Here is a 24911-nt window from a genome sequence, read left to right as displayed (position 1 = left end):
TCGATGTGTGCACACACAGAGGACTCCTGTTGTGCACATCCTATTAAGAAACAGAAAGCCCTGGCAAAGTGTCAACAAACAACGAAATGTGATGTGAGTAGTTGAGGCATGTTGTGTTCTTGACTTTTGCAAACGCTGATTAAAGGCCTTCTTGTGTGCAATCTGAGGGGTGCACGTTTAAGCCTTAGGAACTCCTTGCAGTAGTTAAGGTTATATTAGTTGGGTGTGTTTTTGATAGAGTGTTCTTATGTGGTAAACCACAAGTCATGGTTATGAAACAAACTGTGAGTTTTGCACTCATTTTGCTTTTAGAATTGGCATCATTAAAGCATTTTCTTCCAAATCCTATACTGCAGAACTTCCAATAGACTACCTGTGCTTTACTGAAGCGTGTTGAGCTTTTCAGGTATGTGAAAAATGCTGTGATGAAAAACTTCAGGGAGGGTGAGAAATCTCTAACTTCCTGAAGGACTTGCTGAGGATGTTTAGGCAGGATGCATTGAGGTTTAGCAGTTTAAAATGTGGTTTTAAACTGCAACAAAGTAGCCTTTTTTGTATGGCAGAAAGCCTGTTTCATTTGGTAGTCACCCTCACTTTTGAGTAGATGTCAGCACCTCAAGTCCACCTTATGAACTCCCTGTCATTAAATTTTTCTTCTCCAGTGGCTGTTATGGGACATACTGTGCTTCAGAAAACCAGGATGTAAATGAAGAGTGTTGGAAGACAGTGCTTTAGACTCAGTCACTTAATTGCTATTTTACTCAGAATTGCTGGGTGTGGAAGAATCACAAGCTGTCTTGGTAGATTCTCATTGCTCCATCACCTAAATCAATATGACTGATATGATGCCAACAATGTATGGTAAGCACTATATAGCACTATTTTCAGCTCTGCTTAACTGATGGAGAAAGCAGAATTGCTGTAAACAACAAAACTGCTGACTATAGTGCAAATGCTGTAATAGAGCTGTTTCACCTTTCTTGTTCTACTTCCTCGCAAAGGTAAGATGAAACATTTTCCACATTGTTTCCATGCCCATAAGCCCTTACATGAACAAAGAAGTCCACAGGGTTGTTATGAAAATCAAAATGTGCCCCAAACCCTAGTGTGCAAATGTCCTTTGATGGAGTTCTGGCTGGGAGTGATAGAACAGCTGGACCTGTTTCAGACAACAAAGCAAAACAAAAACAATTGGAGAAATTCTCCAGATGTCTTGAACACTTCTGGGGGCTTTTGGTGTGTTGTGTTAATCTTCCCAGAGTTCTATTAGCATATTCACTTGTATTTAAATGATTAATTTTCTCTTTATATGCCGAGTCTTAATTTTTTGTTCTTTCAAAATTATTGAAATCTATGACAAGAGGTAGGTGATACAAGGAAACGTTTGGTTTCTGGTTAGTTAATCAATTCCATAATATCTCATTCTTTACAATTGCTTTATTTAATAGCACCAATTTCTGCTTTCAGGTCTTGACTTCCCTGTTAAGCATTTAAGTTTCAGATTTTTTTTTTAATCTTTTAACCTTTATCCCTTTGAATTTTTTTTTCTCAGCCTATAATTTGTTATACAGTCTCCTGTCAGAGGAGGAGGTAGACTAGGTGATTTTTACTGTATTGCAAATTATAATTATTATCGTTATTTGCATTAGTAATGGATTCATTCTTATCACTGAAAACAATTCCATTATCTGATCAGACAGTTATCTTCACACTGTCCGTGATCATATATTTTCATTAGGCACCTCTTTCTCTGTGGGTCAAAAGGAGAATTATTCTTTAGTGCAGTCACTTTTCTCTTCACTCTCAACATTTTCCTTGGTTAAAAAGAAGTTGTTAAACCTCTACAAATGTCCTTTGCAACAAAAATATGCCATTTTCTGTTGCTGTGTCCCTTCAGACACAGCAAGGAAGTGCTATAAACTGCCCTTCAGTGTCCTTTTTGTCAGAGACACAGGGAGGGGATTTGCAATTCAGGTTCAATGGGAGGAACAGAGAGGATGATTTTCATGACCCAGCAAAGACATTTTGACTCCATTTTGAATTAAATGAAGGTGTAAGGATTTGTAACCTCTGTTCTGAGATGGAGAAGCATCTTTTCCCAAACCCTCCTTCTCTGTCTTGTGTGAGAGGTGCAAGGTTCGGACTTCAGTTATCACAGTGAGGTTGCAGAGGAAGCAAACCCACCCTCCTCTCTGATGCCCCATAGGCAGTGGGTATAAATTGTCAGATAGCATCAGTTTCCAAGCTGCCAGCAAAAGAGAGATGAGTAAAGTTGGAGGGAGGTGTGAGGTAAGGCTATGGGTCCTCCTGAGGAACTGAGAGCAGCCTTGGTTGAAGGTGGTGGAGAACTCCTTTCACGCTTCCTCCTGTTAATCTTTTATTCCCTCATCAAATGAGAGATGAGCATTGTATGACTGAGGAATTAAGGACATCAAGAAAAAGGTCATCAGTATAAGACAAGAGTCTGGGTTTCTTTTTAAGCAGCCACTTTGGGAGTTTTTGTAGCCTGACTGAGACTGTGGTCAGCAAGCACAGTGCTCGGTGCTCAGGGAAGGAAGGCACGGGCTTCTGCCCACCCTCTTGGGCAAGACATGTACATGCTCCTAGTATGCTTAGCATACCACATAACTGAGGTGATGATTTTATTCCTTCTTCCCAAAGAACTCTGAAAGCTGTGTCTGAGCAGGGCTGCACCAGTGCTCCTGTGAGACTGGGCTGTCTTCAGAAGCGGTGGCTGCTTCCACCTGCTGCCTCCGCCGAGCAAGGAGTGCTGGTGCTCTCACGCGAGGCTTGCTTTCCAAAGGGTATAAACAGTCAGCACTCCCATGTAAATCAAAACTCCGTTCACGCTCTCAAATTGCACACCCTGAACTGAGGGACCTGAGCCACTAATTGCTCATTGTTGTTGTTTTTAATGAGATCATGTGAGACTATGTTTATCTAAAATTACATTGTGAAAGAACGCATTGCTTTGCAGGTTTAGATCCCCTGTTTTTTCCCTTCACCTCCATAATTGGTTTGATGTGGAGCAATTATCCACTTAATGCAATTAAAGGTAAGATTTTTCATATGATATGTACCACAACAGTAATTACATAGGCCATAGCACAAAGGGGGACTTGAATACAACTTTTGTCTTTGGGTCTCACATAATAAATGTCTTTAGTATGCTAGCAAGTGTAGTAGCCACTCAGTTGTTGCTGTGCAATTGAATACAACATTTAGACTATTCTAAAGGCTACTTTACAAATTGTTTCTGTTTGTATACAGGCACAATTTAGAAGCAAGTGGCATTTAGGCCATTGTTAGTATTTTTTAATTTAGGGCTGTGGGAGCATCACATCGACCTTCTTCCTCTGCCCCCCACTGATGCCTTCTGTTTTGGCCAATTAAAAATGCTGATATATTTTTCCCCTTTCATTGTCTTCAAACTTGAGAGTGTTTTCAGATGAAAAAAATGGATATCAGAACTTATTGTCTTTTGCCCCCCCTAAAATATATACATATATATATTCTTCAAGGCAATATCTATTTTGTCAAATAAACTGTTTTCAGTTTAAAAAAAATGAGATTTTTAACAAGTATAGTCTTGTTTTACGACAATTAAATACAACCATACAGAGTATATATTTCTGAAGCATGAGGGTGTAGCAAAACAGCCTGTGATTTACACTCAAATTAAGAACAAAATAGCCTTCAGGCATAACATCATAAAATTCCTATTTGCAGCCTCTAAGGACACATGCCAGAAAGGTATAAAAATAAATATGTGTACATAAGCACTGTCTGCTGTGGCTAGGTGAAGAAAGCTTTAATATGACAAACTAGATTAAAAAAACCTCGGGAGGTCCAGAAAGAAGAATTCATCAATGCTAAATTAAGATACACTCAAATATTTCTTGAAAGATAGAACCTCATTATTCTACTGATTTATAGAGCGAAGTAATGACTATAGGCAGCATTGTCTAAAGACAACAATGAGTGCTGCTATATCTCAGTAATAATTAGAGTCACATGAAATCTTCATTTTTTTATTGTTCTTAGATGATTTATAAAGTATGAGAGAAATACATTACACATTCTGAAATATAATGAAAATATATGGCCCAAGTTGACTCCCATATTTAAAATTCTGATTGCAATGCTGCCCACCAACAAAATAATAGTAATTTCTAGCAGGAATTATAAAACCTAAACTACAGTACAAAGCATTGTTCACCAAATTACTCATTCCATAACCACAATTATAGCCCATTTGTTTTCTTATGCTGATAACAAAAGATAGATTTTAAGATCTGTGCTGTGCTACTCTTCCTTTAATAAATAAAGTGAGCTTTTCAAAAGCTGCAAAATGATGCAGATAAAAATCAAAACATTTCTACATTTAAAGATTCAATCAAAGACTTGCCATGAATGGTGTGATATTAAAGTTTAAAAAAATAATCAATTTAGCATGTATTTTTGAACACGATTTGTCACAAATAGCATTCCCAATAGATAAGAATGATTATATGGTAAAGAGCGTAATTTATATATCTCAAGCACTATGCTTTTGTCACCGACATCGTTAAGGAATTTGACACGTTTGCAGGAGAACAATATATGTCAACTGAAATATATACCAATTAGCCATAAATGGGACACTGAAATGAATGATGCATGTGCATGCTATACTTACAAGTAATAACATGTGGTTTAAAGTCGCTTGCGTTTTCAAACAAGAATTCTTTTTATGTTGTCATTTAAAAAATCTAATATTTGAAAAGGTCAAGAATAAATAGCACCATTAGCATTAAAAGCTAGCTAAAGGGAAAGTAATTTGTTGTTCATTTAACATTGCATTTTATGTAATGGCTTTGTAAAGTGTTCAGGAGGGGGGAGAGATTTTACTCTGCTAAAACAAGATGACGGCAGCTCCAGTTCATTATTAAAAGGAGATTTTTTATTATGCTATTGTCAACTTTAACGTCTTGATTCTGTTAGGTGTTTGTTAAAATTACATGGGCTGCTGAAGTGGCTATGGCAAAGGATAATGCAGAGAATATCATGACTGTCAAAACAATTGTGTAGGCAAGAATCTGCTTATACTACGATAAAGGAACAAAAGACAAAGGAGAAACTCTTTTGCAGTGTTAGGAAGTTAATAACCCTGTTGAGGATTCCTCGGCAGGAGGTACTGAGATCAGGAAGCCAAATTCTAGAAGAGACAAATAGCCATGGCTAAAGGAAGCAGGGGACATGGAAACCTGGCATCGGGTGCTGGCTCTGGTGTCTGTGGCTATGTGAGCTCTGGGCAAACCCCGTAACAGTTCGCCTCCCTGGAGCGGCGATGTGTGCTCCTTCCTCCTTGGACTGTGTGAGTGATGTGTGAAAGTGTGCAGAGCCCTGTGGCTAGATCCTGTCTCCTGAAGATGCATGAAGATGCAGAGATCTGAGAAAGGCTTTGTAGGAGCAACTGAAAACTGGACTTACCAAAGCCCTGGCACAAGGCAAACTATTCATATCTTTGAAATGGTTAGGCCTTACACCTTTATTCTGTAAGGCTGACCACAGATGGGAAAAACTGGAGGCAAAATAAGTGTTAGCCTGTACCCCTTATGGAAGGCATAGGCTGGGAAGAAAACATACAAAGCAAAAGCAAACTTCTCAGCTGTGCACTTGTTGCTGCCATGAGGAGCTGCAGGGGTGGGGTAGCAACGTAATGAGTGGAAAGCACAAGTAGCATCATCAGGGTGAAAAACATCTGCTTACCTCTCAAGAGAGAGAATTTGGACAACAAATTGTCTTAGCGTTTTAACACACCACACATCTATGACAGCATTGCAAGGGATGTCTCCTTTGCTAATTCATACATTTATTCCCTACTATCCTCTCTAGAGCAAGGTTTCAGAGACTTATGAAACAATGATTCTCCAGGTCAAAATTTGATTTGTGCTGTGCTCCTGGGGCAGCACAACTGGGTATTGCATTTTAATCTGGGTATGTAGCACAAGTGTAATTTACAATGTTTTTAAACATAAAATCAACCCTGCAAATTTCCAACTAAAACTGAAGTTGATGGGAAATATTCTTTTCAGTTGGGTAAAATCAAGGGACGGTTTGTTTCTGACACAAGGAACTGGTTCCAGCTCTGAGAATGCCAATAAATTGCCAATCTTCAGTGCTGACTCTTCTTATTCTCCTCTTTACAGCCTCCCCTTTTCAACCTCCACCACCGAAAGGGGAATTCAAAACCTTGCAAGGGGGCTGATGTTCTCTCAGGACTAGACCTTCTGGGGAGGAAAGATCATGCAGAAAGGCAGAAGGAGCAGAGGGCCCCAGCCTGGGGAACATCAGGAGAAACCCCTTAAGAGAAAGGGTCCCAAGGAGTGGTGGGTCTCCGGGCCTCAGCAGTTCTGTGTTTTCTTCCATTGAGGATGGGGTTCCTCTGAGAGCAGAGGAGAAACAATCTGTTTCTCCAGCAGCAGGATGAGGGAACTGAGATAGGATTGCTTAGGGACAAAAATTAATTTGTGAGCTAACTACATTTTTGCTGATAGTGTTTGTCGAAAAGATGAGAAAGAAGTGGCTCCCTCATTGCATTGTCCATTTTGTAACTTGACTACTTATCATCTGGCAGTTTTGCTCAAGACTGTGGGTCAGCAGATGGAATTTCAGAATAATTTGATGATTGTTCTGATTATAAGCATGTTAGTGAAATTTCAGTAACATTTGAAATTTGATATGCAAATTTCTCAAATTAATTCTATCTGGATCCTGTGGTTTAAGCTTAGTTTAGCATCAGTTCAGCAAGTTCTTCATCACATTCACTATAGCATTTCTCACTGGTAATTAAAAACTTCTGTCTCCTTTTGTAAACTGCTCACCCTCCTGTCTCTGTTCACATTTTTATCTCTTGCTAATTCCAAGTTTAGCCTTCAGTTTGGTTAAGAACATCAGATTCATTAATCCTCTCATCTCTTTCTTCTCACAAGCATGTCTGCTTTCTCATGGCACTGTCCAGAAGCCATGTGCCAGATTCTGTTACCTGCCCCCTTTCTTCCCCTTGTCTGAAATTGTTTTGAAACACACTGAAATCAGGGGATTTTTTTTTTTCCCAGTGGGCATTGGCTCATTCACTTCTAAAGATACTGTAAAAATTCTGTATTTTGCAGGCTGTCCATAGAGAGATATCCACAGACTCAAAAACAAACAACAAACCCACAACAAACCAAAATAAAAACAAACAAAAAAACCAACACACAAAACCCACATGACCACCCAGAAATAACAAAATGTGCATCTGCAGCCTCCCCATCCCTTACACATTAAAATTCCTTAATTATTATTATTTATTTTTTATTTATTTTTAGCATGCTAGAGCAAGGAAGGTTTCTTCTTGCATGTCTGCATCTAAAAGGTACAATTCATTACTCGGTATGTAAAGCTTCCATTATAACTGCAGTGACTGAAGACTCCAGTCTTTCATGCATGACTAGCTTTTATTGAGAGCAAGGCTTTGGGCATCCATAGGTGTTGTTAGCAAGCAGTAAGAGTTTGCAGAACTTCCTCCCTCACAGTCTCAGAACCACAGAAACGGAATCTGAAGGAAACAAAAATATGTGAATGTCTTGAGCTGTCAAGATTTACTGAGATTATACAAGCGGATTTGTTTTAATATGTCAACCCGATTTGTCATTTGACACACTGTGTTGAGTTTACGTGGCAAGGTTTTGGTAGCAGGAGGCTGCAGGGTTGGCCTCTGAGAGAAGAATCCAGAAGCTGCCCCATGTTAGGGAAGGACCAGTTTCAGCCAGCTCCAAAGGGACCCGCCACTAGACAGAGCCAAGCCAGTGAGTGACACTAGTTGGGTCACTGGGAGAGCAGACTGAAGAAAGGAGAAACAGCTGCTGTGCAACAGCAGCTGGGAGAGTGAGAAGCAGCCCTGCGGCCCCCCAGGTCAGTGCAGCAGGAGGGCAGGAGGTGCTCCAGGCACGCAGCACAAGTTCCCCTGTGGCCTGTGGAGAGGTCCCTGGTGGAGCAGGCTGTCCCCCTGCAGCCCATGGGTCCCACATGGAGCAGATCTCCACGCTGCAGCCCGTGGAGGAGCCCCCGGTGGAGCAGGTGGATGTGGCCTGGAGGAGGCCGCGGCCCATGGAGAGCCCCCCCAGGAGCAGGCCCCGGGCCGGAGCTGCAGCCCGTGGAGAGGAGCCCACGCAGGAGCAGGGGGTCTGGGGGGAGCTGCCGCCCGTGGGGGACCTGTGCTGGAGCAGTTTGCTCCTGGGGGATGGACCCCATGGTACGGAGCCGTGTGGGAGCAGTTCTTGAAGAGCTGCTGCCTGTGGGACTGACCACAGCCCCATTCCCTGTTCCCCTGCGCCGCTCGGGGGGAAGAAGTGCTCTACCTTGTTAGTAATAGGTAATAAATTATATTAATCCTGTCCTTATCTCAACCCTTGAGCCCTTTCCATCATATTTTCTCCCCCTTTCCCTTTGAGGAGGGGGGAGTCAGAGAGTGGCTGTGGTGGCCTTCAGCTGCCCAGCTGAGTAAAACCACTACACGCACCCATGCTACCTGAAAAGCATTTTTTTTTTTCCAGTTTGTGTGCTACCATCACTAGATAGATGATCTCAACTCCGTGTGCAAGGGTGTGAGTCCATAGAAGAGCATGTGCTCACTGAATACGCTTTGTCAGCATGTGGTTTGATGAACAGGAACTACGACTGGACTACCTCTGCTAAGAGATAATGCTTTGGTGCTGTAATAATTTTCCTTTGCTTGAAACTGTTTCCAGCTGCAATGTTGTCTTTTAAGTGATTACATTTTAACCAGGAACTTGTATATGGGCCTAAAACATATACTGTACCCCCTCCTCTAGACATCCAGTCATAGGCTGGATCAAATAACATAAATGATTGAGCAAATGAGGGGTTGTGTTCTAAAAAGTCCAATCAGATGGTTAAAATAGGATCAGTAAAACATACTTCTTTAATCTGAGCATCCACACTGTACTCCACAAAGTCTACAGAAATCAGTTTTAGCCTATATCAATAGACTTTATATTTAGCCATTTAAGTACAGTTTCCAAGTATTAGTCTCTGGAATGGTAGGCCTATTATTGCAACTCTGTCTCGTCAAATGTGATCTCAAGGACCATCAATATCAATGGAAATCTTCTGCTGATTCCCACTGACAGTGAATCAGGCATCCTAATGCAAGCTCAGACACAGATAACCATTTCTTGCAGACAGCAAGTAGGAACTTGGCAAGAATGATGCTGATAATCCAAGCCAGTACTAATCTTTCTCACCCAAAGAGTTAAGCAGGAAATTTTCCCTTCTGAAGCCTGGAAATATTTAAATTTTTTCTTTGAAGTTATTTAAGCTAGAGAGTTGAAGTAGTAGTGAATGAAATTATGTATGAACAGTATCTTGAAAGGGAGGAAATTAAAAGTGTTGTTTAGAGTCTATTTCTTTTAATGCTTTAAACACCTTTTCTTGTGGAAACATTTTTGCTCCACATATACTTTTGTCACTTACCCTTCAAAGTAACTTTCAGGATTTTTACAATGGGTATACTTACTCTTCTCCACTTTCTCCAGATTGTACTGTGATAGTGGCGGCTCCTAGTTTAGGGAAAGTCGGATTTATCACGTTGTTGTTCCAAAGAAATTTAACCTTTGTAATTGTTCTGATATTAACTTCTGCATCAATGAAGGTTGTATAAGTGTTGTCTGGTTGGAGGGTTCCCCTGTGGAAAAAAAAAAAAAAGTTTTATGGATGCAAGACTGGCTGGCATTTTAGTATTAATTACTAGTCCCATCAACTGATTGTCTATGGTGGCAAGTCAATGGAAAGTTAGTAGTATGTCAGTATAATGGAAAGTTAGTAGCATGCCAGTCCATTTGCCAATATAATGCATCCAAATCAGTATTTGTCAGAAGAAACAAAGGCAGATAGGCTTGATATGGTGCAGTCATAACTCACTGTGAACACTCAGTTAGAGGACAATCCCTATGGAGAAGGTAGAGCTGCTCCCTGTTGCTTATGTAGGCAGGGTTTATACCATGTTTTGCACATTAAAAAAAAATCTTATTTAATGTTAATTGATTTATTTGATACAGAGGTTGGATTTGTTTGGGATGGCCAAAAGGATTATCCACCACCTGCTCTGACCGGCTCTCTACCAGAGGTTCTCAAACTTACAGCAGTGTGACTGAGTAAAATGTGCATCTGCTCTTGGGTCACCATAGTTCATAATCTGGCTCCTAATTTCATGTTGCATCAACAGAGCGAGCTCTAACTGGCAGCAGTTTGAGACTGCACCAAATTCTAATGTTTTAAATTTCTAAGATTTTAAAATTCTGCATTCTGAACTTTTCCCCTCTAAAGTAAATCCAGAGTGAGTGAATTGTCTCTGCATTTGCATCAAGAAGCTGTACCTCGGAGTAGAATTTGCTCTGCAAAATTGGACTAACTTAAACAGAAATATTATTAGAAATATGAATTATGCATTCTAGAAGAGAAGTTTCTTTTCTATTGAATATTGAACTCACTTGAGAATCTGATGCTGCCTTGTGTTCCCATCATTCCCATACAGGGCAATATTTGCATATCCTGTTACTTTTCTGTTTCCAGAGAGTGTCACGGTTACTTTGTACCTCCAAACTACACAGAAGAAATACAGTGAGTTAGATCATACCCAGAGAGAAACAATTTCCAAAATATCATTTTTTTTTCTTTTTCTTTTCTGTGTAATGTAGTTGAAAGCAAAAATAAAATAAAATAAAAAATTATCACTGCCTTGCACTTTTAGCTCAAGGCTACATCCCAGGCTGCCTGGACTGGGCAAAGTTAATACAATGCTGTCATGCAGGACTGTTGGTGCTCACCATTTTTCATTGGGTTATAACCGTGCAACACAAACAAAACACCAGTGAGTCAGATCTGTTGTTATGTCTTAATGAGATCAACAGGAGAAATGGGTAGACGTTTGTACGGCTTTCTGAAAGCAACCAACTGACAAACCTAGCTCGTAACACGACAAACACATCATAGACCTGAGCATTTTGACCACAAATGTTTCTACATACAGTGAAGCTGGAAAGAAGGAAGTACTGGGAAAAAACACTGATCCATACCAAGTATAAGCAGTATAAAAGGAGTGTAAAAAAATATCCAATGTGATCATTTCTATGAGTAGGAAATTGCCTTTAGCATGCAATTAGACAAAGCACTTCTTCTCCCTCTGATTCTTGCTTGCAAACATGAAGGGAGAACTGTCTTATGAAAGCTGACATTTAGGATAGCTTATAACTTAGGTTGTAAAGGAAGTTATCTAATCCATCAATTTCTCAAAGCAAGATCAGCTTTGGTCAGGTTGCTCATTGCCAAGTTGAGTTTTGACTGTCTCCAGAGTTGGAGATTCCACAGCTTCTCCAGGCCTCTCTTTCTGCCTTTAACCACTGCCATGGTGACAGACACTTTCATAACATTTAGTAAGAATTTCCTTTCCTATGACTTCTGTGCTTTGCCTATCATCCCTTCTCCATGCACCTTGCAGTGTAGCCCACTGAACATCTCGGTGACTTCCAGTTGGCTATATAGCCCAATGTCCTTCTTGTGCTGGAGGGCACAAAGCAGGGCATTAGTATTGGAGCAGAAGAAGAAAAGGCACAAGGACCGAAGAGCCATTTGTACTGCTATGAGGTCTATTCATCTGTTTAAATTAACCGTAAAATGGGGGGAAAAAGTATGTTTACAAGGAGTAGGGAGTAGGTAGCAACTGAAGCAATCAAAACTCACGAGCAAAATCCTTGGCTTCTCCAGTATTCAGGTAAAGTTTCACAAAACTGTTATCTTTATATCTGGCTTTGAACTTATCTGCGAAGTGACCCATATTTGGGCATCCCTCTTTTGGGCATGGGAAACAGTTTTCCTAGTGAAAATAAATATATCTGTTAATAAAATTATCCAGACAGCCAAGAAAAATAAGAATAATAATAATACTGATTATTAACTGGTCATGAATCACAGCAACGAGTTTTAAGTAACTCTTTCTGTAACTACAGAAAGATCATATAAGCTAGCCAGAGTTCTGCAAGACTGATTTTTCAGGGCTCCATGTTTTTTCTCATGCCATCTTGCTCTCTGAAGCTGTATAAGTGACATCCTTGAGTAGTCTTGAACTGGAGCAGGGAGAAGGAGGAGAAGATTTCTTTCCCAGCAATTTCTGAGAAAGAGTGATGTCTCCTCATACCTTCAGGTTGGGTCAAGAAAGTCTTTTGCGTTGAAAACAAAGCTCATTTTTGTCTTGAAAGCAGCTTTTTACCCTGGTGACAGAAGCATGTAGTTGCCTTCTCCCAGAGTGATCTGTATCACCTGGTCAGAACGTATAAAGGTCAATTTTATACCTTTTATACTTGTTCCTTGCTCTGTTCCCTTCTGTCTGTGCTGCTTGTGGGATATGATGAGCCTGTTGCCTCCCTGCTACAATTAGGCTGTAGTTCATTATCTCCCAGTCTGAGACAGGGAAGGGTTTCCTGCCCTTGGTCCATAAAGCATTGTCCTCTGTCCTTGAGGCTATCTTAATTCACCAAAGTACTTTGACCATGGACTAACCCCATCAGACCTTTACGTATTATTTTACTTCTTATTGTTCTGAAAAGATGTTTAAGCTACATTTGAAAGCTCATCTGCTACACTATGGGATTCTCCTTGCTGCTGTGATTACTGGGACAGGCTCTCCTCCTTGCCTGTTCCCATTTGACACTGCAGGATAGGCCTGGGGCCTGGAGCCCCACCAGCTCCAGTAGCACCTTAGGGCTGTGACAGCAGCAAAGTACCAGGGATATCACTGTTTTGCTGTTACCTTATCCTACTTTGACCCATTCATGGGCTATAACACTGTAAGATGTCTGTCACTTCTCTTACATGTGCACCCATTTGGGTGCAAGCTAGCAAAAATAAATTGAATTTCAAATTTCAGATGTATTGATAAGAGTCACTGCTTTTGAAATGGCCCATCCCGAGGCTCTGAAAAATACTCACTGTTTGAAAAGCATCGTATGAAGTACAAGAATAACCCAGAAATCCATCAGGGAAGATAATACTGTCCGAGTAATACTTGTAACTCCGCAAATGGTTACAAGCCACAAAGTCCCGAGTTCCTGTGAAAAAATGCTCTCGGGTTAGTTCTTATTTTTGGTAAACAAACAGGAAAAGATAACAACACAGCACTTGCCATGCCACCAGAATTTATTATTCTCACTCAAAAGCCTCCCCACTACTCTTGGAGTGGTGAACATGAGGTTTGAACCTTGCTTTTGCAATGAATTGATGCTCTGAGGAATGTCATTGAGTCAACAGGTGTAAAATATGAACTTGCTTTGTGGAGACTGACTGTGCAGCCCAGCCCACCCCTAGTCCCCCCCCTCCAAAACGCTTTTTCAAGTAATCTGACCGAGTTTCACAATAGAAAGGAGAGCTGCACCAACCAGTCTTTTATAGGCAATAGTTGCATTACCATAACAAAAGAAAACTGAATGCCAAGTATTCGGTTTGAACTGGGCAATGCTGATTTATTCCAGCTGAGGACTTCAAAACAAAATTATTGTTATTTGGAAAGTGTTTAAGGGAGGAAGACTCTTAAAATTAAAATAATGAATATATTATTTTCCTTTATATTTCATTTATTTTCCTGTCTTTAGATTAAAAAGAATATGATATACAACACTGTTATTTCTTTGTGCTTTAATTCCCCATTATTGATAATAAGTTTACTTGAGAGTGAGGGGGAGTAGTGCTTCCAGCTGCATTGATTAAAACCTAGATAAAAAGGCTGGTTATCACATAGAAATTAATGGGTTCCCAGACTATAAGGTGCTTGCAGTAGTGTAAGAAAGAGCTCAAATTGTATACTGAAGTCTTTAGAGGAGAAAACTTTTTTTTTTTTTAAATGTTCTGTTATGTGCAATGTAAGTTTATAATATTATACGGATGTTTAAAAAATAATTAGAGCATTTATTGAAACTATGCAAAACAACAAAGAAAAAATTATTGAGCAGCCTCTTTCCAATCTTTTTTTAGCTGACTAAAAAATAGACAAATTATACTGCTTCAATGCAATCCAGATTTGTGATGGGTAGCTTTAAGAAAAGAAAAGAAAATTAAATGTATTGCTTATGTCAGAAGACTTGCAGCTGAAGATCCCACAGCAGAAGTAGATGTATCATTGCCCTATTCCACCAAAGTTAAACGTGTCGTTATAAACCCTTCAAAGATTTTGGCACAGCTTAAGTAATATTTGTTTGTGCTATTAGCTACTTTAGAGGAGGTTTCCAGACCAAAGCCTTTGTCCTGTTTCTTTTTTGATCCATATATGGGAATAATTACTGGAAAGTGTTTTGTTTGAGCATGCTAGCAGTTTCACTGCACTCTGTAGCTGCCATTGCTGGTGGGCCCACTAAAGGCTAACACAAAACACCTGAATGAAGAATAGCTCAGTCATTACATTTTGAGGTTGACCTTCCTCTAAATTTGTAGTGTAATCAACCTACTTACCTTCCCAGATGCCATCAATATCTACAATCTGTGAAACAGGATTCTTCCCACATCCTGGCATTTGCTCTCCTCCATTTGGATAAAAATCAAGATGTCCTATTGCTGGGCTCATTCCAAAACCTGAAGCATTTAAAGTAGGGGTAAGTACGTTTTAAATTCACATCATCTCATATCTATAGCTGTTGGCTTGAGGTTTATCTGTGGTATTTGAGAATATGAAGTCTCAGTGACCAGAACTGTGTGTTTTTTTTTTTTTTTTTTAAATTGTCTAAGAACCACCCAGCATACTTGAGTCTTGGTGAATAATTAGGACATTCAGGTGCCACACAGGACAAACAATTAGGTACCAATACAGTAAAGCTGAACACTCACCGAAGTAGGGGATAGTGGGAGCTGAATCCGTGTGGATAACATCAACAAACTCTGCATCAGATTTATCCAGTCTGACTTCAATTGGAGTGTCCTGAAAATAAGGTTGAGCAGGATCCAGTCCTGAAAGAAAAAGGTTAGTGTCATGTACAGTTGAAGACATCTAAATGTGTCATTTTATGTAATAGTATGGTTGTTTATAATTAATGTCTCATATATTGCCGTCTGTGCCTCCTTATATCTAAGTAGCATACACGTTAATAAAATGATGATATGTGCACTCTTTCCAAATGGCTTAGTGTTGAATTCTAGGTAGGAGAGAAGGTTACTTGTGAGAAATGTGTTGAATTTTGGTGACTTATTTCAATAATGGATCCCAGCACTTGGAGGTTGGTTATTATTTTGAGGGAAGTTAGTGTTGCTCAAATCAAGGTTGCTGTGTCCACATCCCATAGTGCTCATCTATGTGGTTTCTTGAGTACCTCATCTGAGCATACTCAGACAGGAATTGATACTGAAAGCATTACTGCCATGTGCTTGGAATTGTTGAAATCAACATGCCTACTTCTGGCTCCAGTCAGATTTTGAAAAGGCATCTAGTTTTGAAGTTATGATCTTTGCTTTTGATCCTAGCAGAAAATACTACTCAATTTGCCTCTCAAATTGCTGCTGCAATTCTGGGAGCCTGTGTACTCCTGCAGATTACAAAATATTATGGTTTTATACTTGCATCTCTTGTTTTCCTTAGGTAGCAGCTTTTGATTTTGCTTTTAGACTGAACTTTGTAGACTATTAGTCTAAGATTCACCAAGCCTGAAATCCCTAAGGGAATGTAACAGAAAAGGGCTGGGTTAATAACTTGTTAATACAATCCTGTGGAAAAGGGAAATCTTTATATGACACTTGGCAAGGCAAGTGGGTAGTTACCTAGGGCTGTGACTCACCAGAGATTTAACGTATATTTTCTAGAGAGGAGGGAAGAGTTGTCAAGTTAGTTGGAAAATGCAGTGAATGAGATGTTCTTTCAGTGACAAGAAACAGGAAGGCTCTGTGGAACGTGAGTGTACAGGCATTAATGATGCTGAGCCTTCTTTAGATGGAGAGAGAGCCTCTGCCATAAGAGGAGGCAGGTGGAGGAACTGGTAGAAAATGTGCTGCTACATACTGAAAAGAGACTAAACCAGAGGGCTGCTGGAAGGTAGAAATCCAATGAATTATATATAGCAACTGTCACCCAAACCACAGCATTCAGGGCGTCCCTATACAGACAGACAGCTGATACAAGTTGAAATTTCCAGCGTGGCGTTTTTAATAAGAAATTCAACATCTAAAGGTCTATCTGTAGAGGAAGTCATTAGATATAGAAGCGCACACAAAATAACTCAACGTGAGGGTCTGATCCTGAAAACATTTCAGAGCTCAAGTTACAAAAGCCCCACATGAAGGTCATACAGAGTGGATGCCAGCAACTAGTGAGCCCACCTCTACAAGCAAATCTACATAACTTTTGAATTCAGTAGTGGAAAATATGCCTTGATGACCAAAAGTCAGCTCGTGCAAGTGATGCTATGAAATTATATAGCTAAATAAGCAGATGAATGCTGAAAGAAGAAGGGAGTTCAAGTGAAATCTACAGTTTCTTAGTAAGTTCCATTAAATCTGGGCAGATGATATGTTCCCATGTTACTCAACTTTTGCTCCTGAGACCAGAGATTTAGTGTATCAAGTTACATAAGAAATTAAACTTTAGAAAGCTTGCTGGAAATAAATGAAAAACAACAAAAACCCCACCAAACAAAACAACAACAGAAAAAAAAAAACACAACAAAAACCAACCAAACAAAACAACAACAACAAAAAGAGTAAAACCCAGAATTTCATTACTGTAAACGTGTTCTACAGGTGAAAGGTTTATATAGTCCTAGATCATGGTGATTGTGGGTGATATTGAGAAGGTCAGCCTATTGCTTCTGAAACATCAGATTTGGAGCACTATGTTTTGGAAAATTGTATTTGTTACCAAAACTGCAGTACAAAATAATTGTCCTCACTGCTGTGCTGCTTCTAGTATGCTTTGGAATGACCTGCAAGCAATGGCTGTGATGTTGTGTATCAGATGTGCTTCTATATAAAAGGTGAGATAAATGAAAGGTGAAAAAGGCAGGAGAAAAGCTGCCAGGACAAGGAAGTAGGGATTATTTTCCTGGTCTAAGTCTTTAAGGCCAGGCTGGATGGGGCTTTGAGCAACCTGATCTAGTGGGAGGTGTCCCTGGGGTTGGAATTAGATGGTCTTTAAGTTCCCTTCCAACCCAAACCATTCTGTGATTCTATGATTGTAGTAGTGTTGGAGAAACTATTTCGAAAATACAAAACAAAAAACAATGACAAAAAAAACCAACCACAGCAGCTGAAGTTGGCTCTGCGTGTACATTCATCATTGTGAGCTCGTTTCCAGCAGTGACAGTAGAATGCTGTTGTGGTACAGCGTGGCTCCAGTGCTGCTGCAGACGAGCTGGACTGGAGCGAGCTGTGGGCACGCTGCAGTGACACTGCTGGGCTGAGGCACCAGAAAGCAAGCTCTGCAGAGATGCATTGATGTGCATCAGGAAGCCAACTGATGTCATTGCAGGGGGCATTCTGGCTCTGTTAGCTGCAGGGAGCTTTCCCATTGCTGTGTAAATATACGCACACAAGATAATCGTCATGCTGACTGCCCCCCAGGCATGCCAGGGTGCAGCTCCAGCCTGTACTGTGAGACAAGATAAATTATATATTGCCCAAATTACTCTTGACTAAACTATGTCCCCCAGTCAGATACGATTGAAGGAAAAAATGAACAGCAGTGTTCCGTTAAGCAGTGGTATCTCTAGGATGAGCTGTGACTTTGATCCCTGCCTTACCAGTTATTCTTCCAACACCTGGCCTCCTCCTGCCAGCCTCCCCTGCCACGTGTGCTCCCAGGCTGTGTCCAATTATATGAACTTGGGCTGGAGAGTATCCATATTGCTCCTGAGAAAACACCAATTAGAAATAATACCTTACTGCTTCCATTTTCTATCAACAACAGGAAAAAGTAAAGAGGGGTTGAAAGCCAACTCTTAATTTGACTACAGATTCAGGGCCTAATCTGCAAGGGTATTCAGCATACCCTATAGACTCTCAGAATTTTTTGCCAGTTTAGGTGCTTATATCCAAAACATGTTTTTTTCCAAAGCTCCTTATTCAGCTGTTGCCCTCATTTGGATGCTCTTACAACTCTAGACAGCCCTGTCACTGAGCCTTGAGAGACTCAACACCCTTTTTACATCCTAGACCACTGAAGACTCTCAGAAAGCTTATCTTGCTTGCAGGGTTCAACCAGGGTTAGTTACATCTGGCAGGTGAGGCACCGTGTGTAGCTGGAAGATGATGCAAGAGAAGAGATGCCTTCAGCCTTTTAGACAGTAATTCAGCGGCTGGAATGCAGATGTGGAGGGTGAGCGCTGGGTTTGAGCCCTGCAAGCCCCAGCATACTGTCTTGTCAAGTAATTCAGAGTTCTCTTAAGGGGAATGCATGTTGAAAGCACTTAGATGAAAAGAAGGCTTCAAACCAAGCATTGCTTCCCACATAAAGTTGACTGAGAAAGGGGGCATGCGGCACCTCCTGGAGATGTAGGCACTGCATGATGGCTTTCCCTGGGGGCAGCTGGAAAGGTCCCAGGCACTTCTGGTCACCTGAGAGCAGTTGCTCTCCAGTCGCTGTTTGTTTTTCAGTCATTCTTAAGAGCTATTTTATACGTTTTTGTCCCCATGAAAAGGCAGTCTACTGTGTCCGTTATTTCTGCATATTTAAAACTATGCAGCTCTTTACATCTGTTAATGCCTATGGGACAAATATTCAGCTGTAGCATGGGGATGTCTTGAAGATCTTGATATCTGTAAGTTTACTAAGCTTGCTGTTATCACAGTTCTCTGTCTAAAACATAAATCTGTTTCCAGCAGAACTTCTAAAATAATCACTGAGTAGAAGAAAATGCTTTTACTGATGACATTCACATTCATGAAGGTTCCTGAATCACTTTTTTTTCCCAAATCAGCATTATAACTGTATCCATGTAAACGTGAAATTCTTACCGTAAGCACATTTATAAAATAAGCTATTTCAGCTCCTACAACACGGACGTTGTTCGATGCCTGGGTGTACTGACATTTTGAGCCTTTGCTCCAGTCTACACAGATGCAGTTCACATCTTCCACTGTAAGCATCCTCTGTTTTGTAAAACAAAAGCAAAAACCACACAGTTCAATAGTATATACAAACTGTACTGGCTGTAATAAGCATTGTGAATCCAAACTAATAAATGCTGCATGAATTTGTTTGAGAACATTCCAAGAACCAAAACCTTAGTGTATATCTGTGGCCATGTCTGGACACAGTATTGTGTGAGCATGCACATGCCCGAAATGGGGTGGTCTGCTGCAGTAATGGCCACTCCATCATTTTAAATACCCACAGCAGTATTTTGTGCAGAGGGCAAAACAGCACAAGTCCTGACACTTAATTTCAATCAGACTTTGTATATAACACTAAAGTGCTCTACACGTGTACTGGTGCACTTAATTTATTTAAAAGTACTTCTTTAATTTGAATTCAGTTAGAATTTTGCATTACTAAAATCAGTGTTTTCCTGATATAGATTCATAAAAAAGTGTGCATTCTAATAAGAGGTTGCATAAGTCGCTGCTGTCACTGAATATTCATTTGGGCTTTATTTTGGAAGGTGCTTATATGGGCAGATGCTTCATTGTCTGCCATAGAATCTGGAGCTTTGCTTTTCTCCTCTGAGCTGGATTGTTTGGTTAAGTGTAGTTTGCTTTAGTAGATTTAGTATATTTACTTTCCTTTGCACTACGTTCAGGCATACAGAAGCATACAAATCAAGGTACGACTAGCAAAGAACAGAAAAAAGCAACAGCAGTCTGTGACCATATTAGAAATGGTAAAACACAAATGTGCAGATAAGTAATAGCTCTATTGAGAAGGACAGATAGCAGATACACATACGAGGGTTGATATATTCACAGTCCCTCTTGATCTACTCTTTACTAAACAAGATTCGTTGAGATTGACTTCTATTATTTTTTTAAATCAATTGGAGTATTGTGATAAAAGCATAGACCACCAGAGTACGGAAAGAATTTAAAAATTTATCTCATGTCTCAAAGTCCTAATGAAAATTATCCAAAAAGATTTGAGGGACCAGTTGGAACTTTTAAAATGTGAGCTGTCCTCTTGATTGTGAGGTTCTAGAAAAAAAAAAATCTCCAAGAGTCTCTCATTTTACACTGAGAGCTACAGAAGATCAAACTGCTTCTGATACTTTGAACAAATTATTAACTAATAAATCCAACAGTCATTCCCAGGTGTTCGCAAAGTATTAATCAATGTAGGTATGTTTCATCTAGAAAACCTGTCAAATATAATTTCTTTTGAGCTGGTAACAAAGAAAAACAGGTAATGCAGATGCAGTAAGTGTGAAATACTTTGATTTTAGTGGACTTTAACTTTATTCCTCATAGTGTTCTCTTATGTAAAATAAGAATATATATAATTTCCACAAAACTGGAATGGTGTGAATACCTAGTTGAAAAACCTTATCCAAGTAGTGTCATATGCCATCAACTGGTATTTTGCTCTGTGTGCTCTATGACTAGTAGCTTTCATTAGCAGCTGCAATAGAAAGCAATGTTTAGAGGTTTTGAGAAAACCACAAGCTGGAATTGCAACTGCTTTAGCCCTGTGTTAATGAGGTTAAGAAATAAATTGAGAAAGTGGAGAATCAGTGCAAAAATCAATAGAGTACAAAGAGTGCTTTGTACTTCATTCGGTGTTCATAGCAAGCCCTAGATTGAGGGCTTGGTTCACAATGATTCCCTTGAGGTCCCTTCTGGCTGCACACTTCTACAGCCCTACTGCTCCTGTTAGTGGCCAGTCCATGTCCCCAACACCCAAGTGGCAGTCCATGCCTTTGTGATGGACTTTCCACACCTACAAACCTTCTCTCTTGTCTAGAGAAATATGAAGCAATAGTTACAAGTCTATTCTGGAGCTGTTTCTGGAATCTCCTCCTTTCCTAACCAACATCTTGCTCCAGGGTTTGTTTTGGTTTTAACCAAGAAAAAAGACACTTGCTGAGCCAAATCCCACTGTCACTCACTTCAGTAAAGTGAAGGATTTCATGCATTTTACCTAATGTTTTTCCTCAAGGTGCAGAGCTGCAAGTCTAAGTTGCTAACTATTTGAAAAAACATGGCCTTTTTTTTAACCCTTCTTATTGCTACAAGTAGTACTAAAAAAAATTATTAGAAATAGAGAAAGCAGACAATATATAGGAATGTATTATTAAATGCAAACTAAGGAACTTCCCAGGGACAGGATTTCCCTGCAGTACATACCTTGCACATGTCTGACAGCCAGTTTTCTTCTCCGTTATCTATAAATCCATGTACAATAAATCTTGTCATCCTGCTCGTACTAAAATTTGAGTGCCCAATTGTTGTGGCTTCAACTGCAGAGATCGCCTGTTGTAGATATTACATGAATAAGGTTCTAAATCTCTTTTCTGTAAAAAAAAATATTTATCAAAATTGTGGAGAGCTAAACTGTGTTCTTCTGTATAGGTGTTTAAAAGTTTTGTAAAATTAAGCTCATCTGCAAGTGTTCACGTGACTACGGCTTAAGGTCTGTATCTCCCCTCAGAGCAAGCTCTGACACACGTCTCAGAGCAGCCAAAACTTTCTTTTAAGTATGTTTTCATCTTACCTGTGGAGAAAAAAAAATAAATCACCCAACATTAAAAAATATATTGTTTTGCAGTACTTCTCAGTGGGCATATAGAAAATGTGCGCTGCTTTGTGAGGGCTGCTAGGGCTATTTTGCTGTAGGGGAAAAAAAAAAAAAAAGAAAATTTTGCCCAGAGAGCTTGCCAAGCAGCTCGAAGAGTTTCCCTCTTGGGGGGGGGAAAAAAGAAAAGGCTATTTCTAACACTTTTCAGGAACACTGTTAGTTGAACTCTGTGTTTATTTACTCCTTTTTTTATGTCATTTACCAACATTTAAAGCACAGTAGTTCTTACTTGAAAGTTATTAGGGTTTCCTCTTGTGTACAGGAGGAACTGGACGTCTATCTTTTTTGGATCCCAGGGTAACTTATAGATTGGTCTTTCCACAGTCCCAGACCATGGTCTATCATCTGTGAAACATCCCAGCCTTTCATAGCAAACTTCTTTTCCTGTAACATGTAGATCAGATCATGAATTTGTGAATGAGTACAGAACAGCAGACTAATCATAACATATAACCTCTTTTCTCTAGAGGTCTCTTGGTCTGTTGAAAATCCTACAGTTTACATAAAGCAAAGACCAGCACTTGTCCTGTCTTAGCTCTCAAAGGCTATGGTTTATCCCAAGGAAAGAAGTCACCCTGTTGCTCATATAAAAAGTATTCAGTGCGGTTCTCCTGGGGGCATCCTATACCATATCTTGGGTATCTTTCCTCAGCTGCATTTTGCCTAATGCAAAGACAGCTGATGAGTTTCTCCTAATACCAAACCAAGCTAATGCAAATAATCAGCAGTAACTGGAGATTCTGCTGAGCAGCTAACTATGTGAGAAATCTTATAAGCCAGTGACTTCTGCCGAATATAAAGCTGTGCACCCATTGAACTGCTTTGCTTTTTTCCCCACTGACATCACTAAAGAAGAGTACAACAAATCATTTCTTAACAATGTAGCTTGGTAGAGAAAGGAAAGCCTTCCTTTGAGATAGAAGACACCAGCACTTCTTTCATGCTCCTAGGGTGGGTTTTCCAGAGTGGAGAAAAGACAACACGCATATAGACACGTGCTCAATTCACCATCCTTGTATAGGAAAGTGGACCATGTAACCTCAATCAGTAAGCGTGGAATCACCACAGTGCAGAATAAAATCTAACAAAACCCAGCATCATAGAAAGACTTCACAAACGATAACTCCATATGCTTACCTTTGGCTGTGCTGAGCAGGAGTAACGCGAATATCCCAATTCCAAGCATCTAGAACAGGAGAAAAAGAAGCAGCTAGGATTTGCTAACCGGCTTGATTAGCAAGCCTATCTAGCTTACTGGTGCTGATTTTTCTCATGGTGAAAAGGGCCCTGGTCTGTCTTCTCTGCAACCTGTACCTCTGACTGCCATGTATGTCAGTCAGCTTTGCCTGGCTCCAGCTGAGATCATGGTGCTGCAAAATCTACTAAAAATCTGCTTAAAAAAATAAACTAATAAAGTCTACCAAAAAAAAAATAATCTACTGCAAGATCTACTAAAGGCATAACTGAAGTTCAGAGCGATTTTTTGTTCTGGTAGGGTTACTCTGTTAATAGGTTGTATACCAGCTACTTTAGAACCAGCATAAGGACACCCGTATGTGCTACTATTCCCCTCCATACTGTCATGTATTAGGAAGCCATTTACCTGACACGGTAAAAGCAACCTGCCCTGTCCCAGACCCGAACTACTTACGGTGCAGCCTTGAAACTCCATGCACTGAGTGAACTTTGCATGCACTTTATAGTTTGCCTTATCCTTGGAAATGTTCCTGGAAAGATAGGGAAAATTTGTTTATTTCAGATTATAGTTTATAGCTAAGCAGTAAAATGGCTTTAATAGTTGGCTTCTCTGCGAAGTCCAAAACTGATGGACATTGATCTCTTCAGTTGGTGTGCTGGAGTCCAGAATAGGGTCGGAGCTCCAGAAGTAGGGTAATTCCCAAGCAGCAACTCATTAGGAATGGCACATTAGAAAGAAATATGTGGGTCTGGGTAGCAGTGCATTTAAGGGCTTGTCTTAACTGGGAAGGCTCTTGTTTTTAGTGTTGTGTAGGTGGCATTTAGGGGTCTACTGCGTGGTTACTCTAAGTAATGAACTGAGAGCAAACAATCCTGAAATATATACCAATTACGCATGGAATTCCCCCAGATGTTGGGACATGGCTGCTGTGTGTTTTGTAGCAGTATTATAGAGTTCACCAGCTCATTCTCCTAAAGACATCAGCTAAAACGTGAAAGAAAATCTGTGCAAATGAATGGGGCTAGGCCTGGAAACCCCTTGGTCCTATCCTTCCACAGGAGAAGGACATAAGCAGACTCAAGGAAAGAAAAAACATGAGACCTCAGTTAACTTTTCACCTAGAAAGCTTTGTCACCTTAGCTATTTTATTTTATTTTATTTTTTGGCTAGTACCACATATCTTTGCAGAGCTGACATTCCCTAATCTCCACCTCTGGGAACGACCAAATGGATACCAGCTGCATGCATGTGTATCACACTGCTATCATCCATGCTAGTTGGGTTTATTTCTTTAAATAACAGTTTTTTTTTTTTTTTTCTAAAACATCACTTTTGATACTAACGTAGAGCACAGTGCTTCCATCTTTAGCTGAAGTAGCCATTTAGTTTGTATGTTCCTATCAGTGAGTGATACAGGAGAATCAGCAAATGTCCTGCTGCACGATAAGTTTTGCTGAATACTTGTTCAGAATGAGGTAGGAGGCGTCCCATTTAACTTAAGCGCTGGTGGAAAAGATTTGAGTTAGGTTTTTATCGTAATTACTCAGCTTCTCTTTGTCAACACCATAATAAAACACGACAAACTGAATAACTACACAAATCTGTAGTCTGTGGGCAGCTGGGTTCCAGCTGCTTGCTTCTCCTTTAGTTAGAGGGCATGGGGCTGGGATGCACAGCTCAGGCTGCTCACTGTGCCTGGAGGAGCTGCTTTGGCCCTTGAGGCCTTTCAGTTCAGGGACTGTTGGAAAAAAGATGGCTTTTGAGAAAGAAAGTGTCAAATGAGGACTCAGCTATGTTTTAGAGTGAAAGGAATTGCTGTCTGAAGTAGGAAGAGGGCCTGAGGGAGACCCATGAAAGGAATGGATTTCACATGCTACAGGAAGGCCCCAGCTTGCTTCTGGAATGTGCTGTGGGGCT

At 40.1% G+C, this 24911-nt stretch overlaps 1 protein-coding gene across 1 annotated transcript; it reads right to left on the bottom strand.

Moving 5' to 3' along the window:
* Positions 1-7409: 7409 nt before the first annotated feature.
* On the bottom strand, positions 7410-22982 carry LOC121073175 (inactive pancreatic lipase-related protein 1-like). Its single transcript, XM_040563913.1, has 12 exons — positions 22934-22982; positions 22026-22180; positions 21346-21471; positions 19024-19158; positions 17811-17919; positions 14914-15033; positions 14542-14661; positions 13030-13148; positions 11785-11917; positions 10536-10647; positions 9563-9730; positions 7410-7582 (listed from the first exon to the last, which is right to left on the bottom strand). The coding sequence occupies exons 1-12, from the start codon at positions 22980-22982 to the stop codon at positions 7519-7521; spliced, it is 1410 nt and encodes a 469-aa protein (XP_040419847.1). The 3' UTR covers positions 7410-7518.
* Between the last annotated feature and the right edge of the window lie 1929 nt (positions 22983-24911).

Source organism: Cygnus olor, chromosome 7 (assembly GCF_009769625.2).
Source record: "Cygnus olor isolate bCygOlo1 chromosome 7, bCygOlo1.pri.v2, whole genome shotgun sequence".
Classification (NCBI taxonomy): domain Eukaryota; kingdom Metazoa; phylum Chordata; class Aves; order Anseriformes; family Anatidae; genus Cygnus; species Cygnus olor.
The sequence above is the reverse complement of the archived record's forward strand: the minus strand, read 5'-3'. Positions and strand labels throughout refer to the sequence as shown.

Bases quoted from the DNA above. Each gene is read 5' to 3' on its own strand.
- LOC121073175 (XM_040563913.1), bottom strand. From the start codon at position 22,982: ATGCTTGGAATTGGGATATTCGCGTTACTCCTGCTCAGCACAGCCAAA. The intron at 19,159-21,345 runs GTATGTACTGCA...TTTACAAAACAG, and splicing joins GGCTGTCAGACATGTGCAAG to AGGATGCTTACAGTGGAAGA. The intron at 7,583-9,562 runs GTAAGTATACCC...TGTTTCCTTCAG, and splicing joins TCTGGAGAAAGTGGAGAAGA to ATTCCGTTTCTGTGGTTCTG.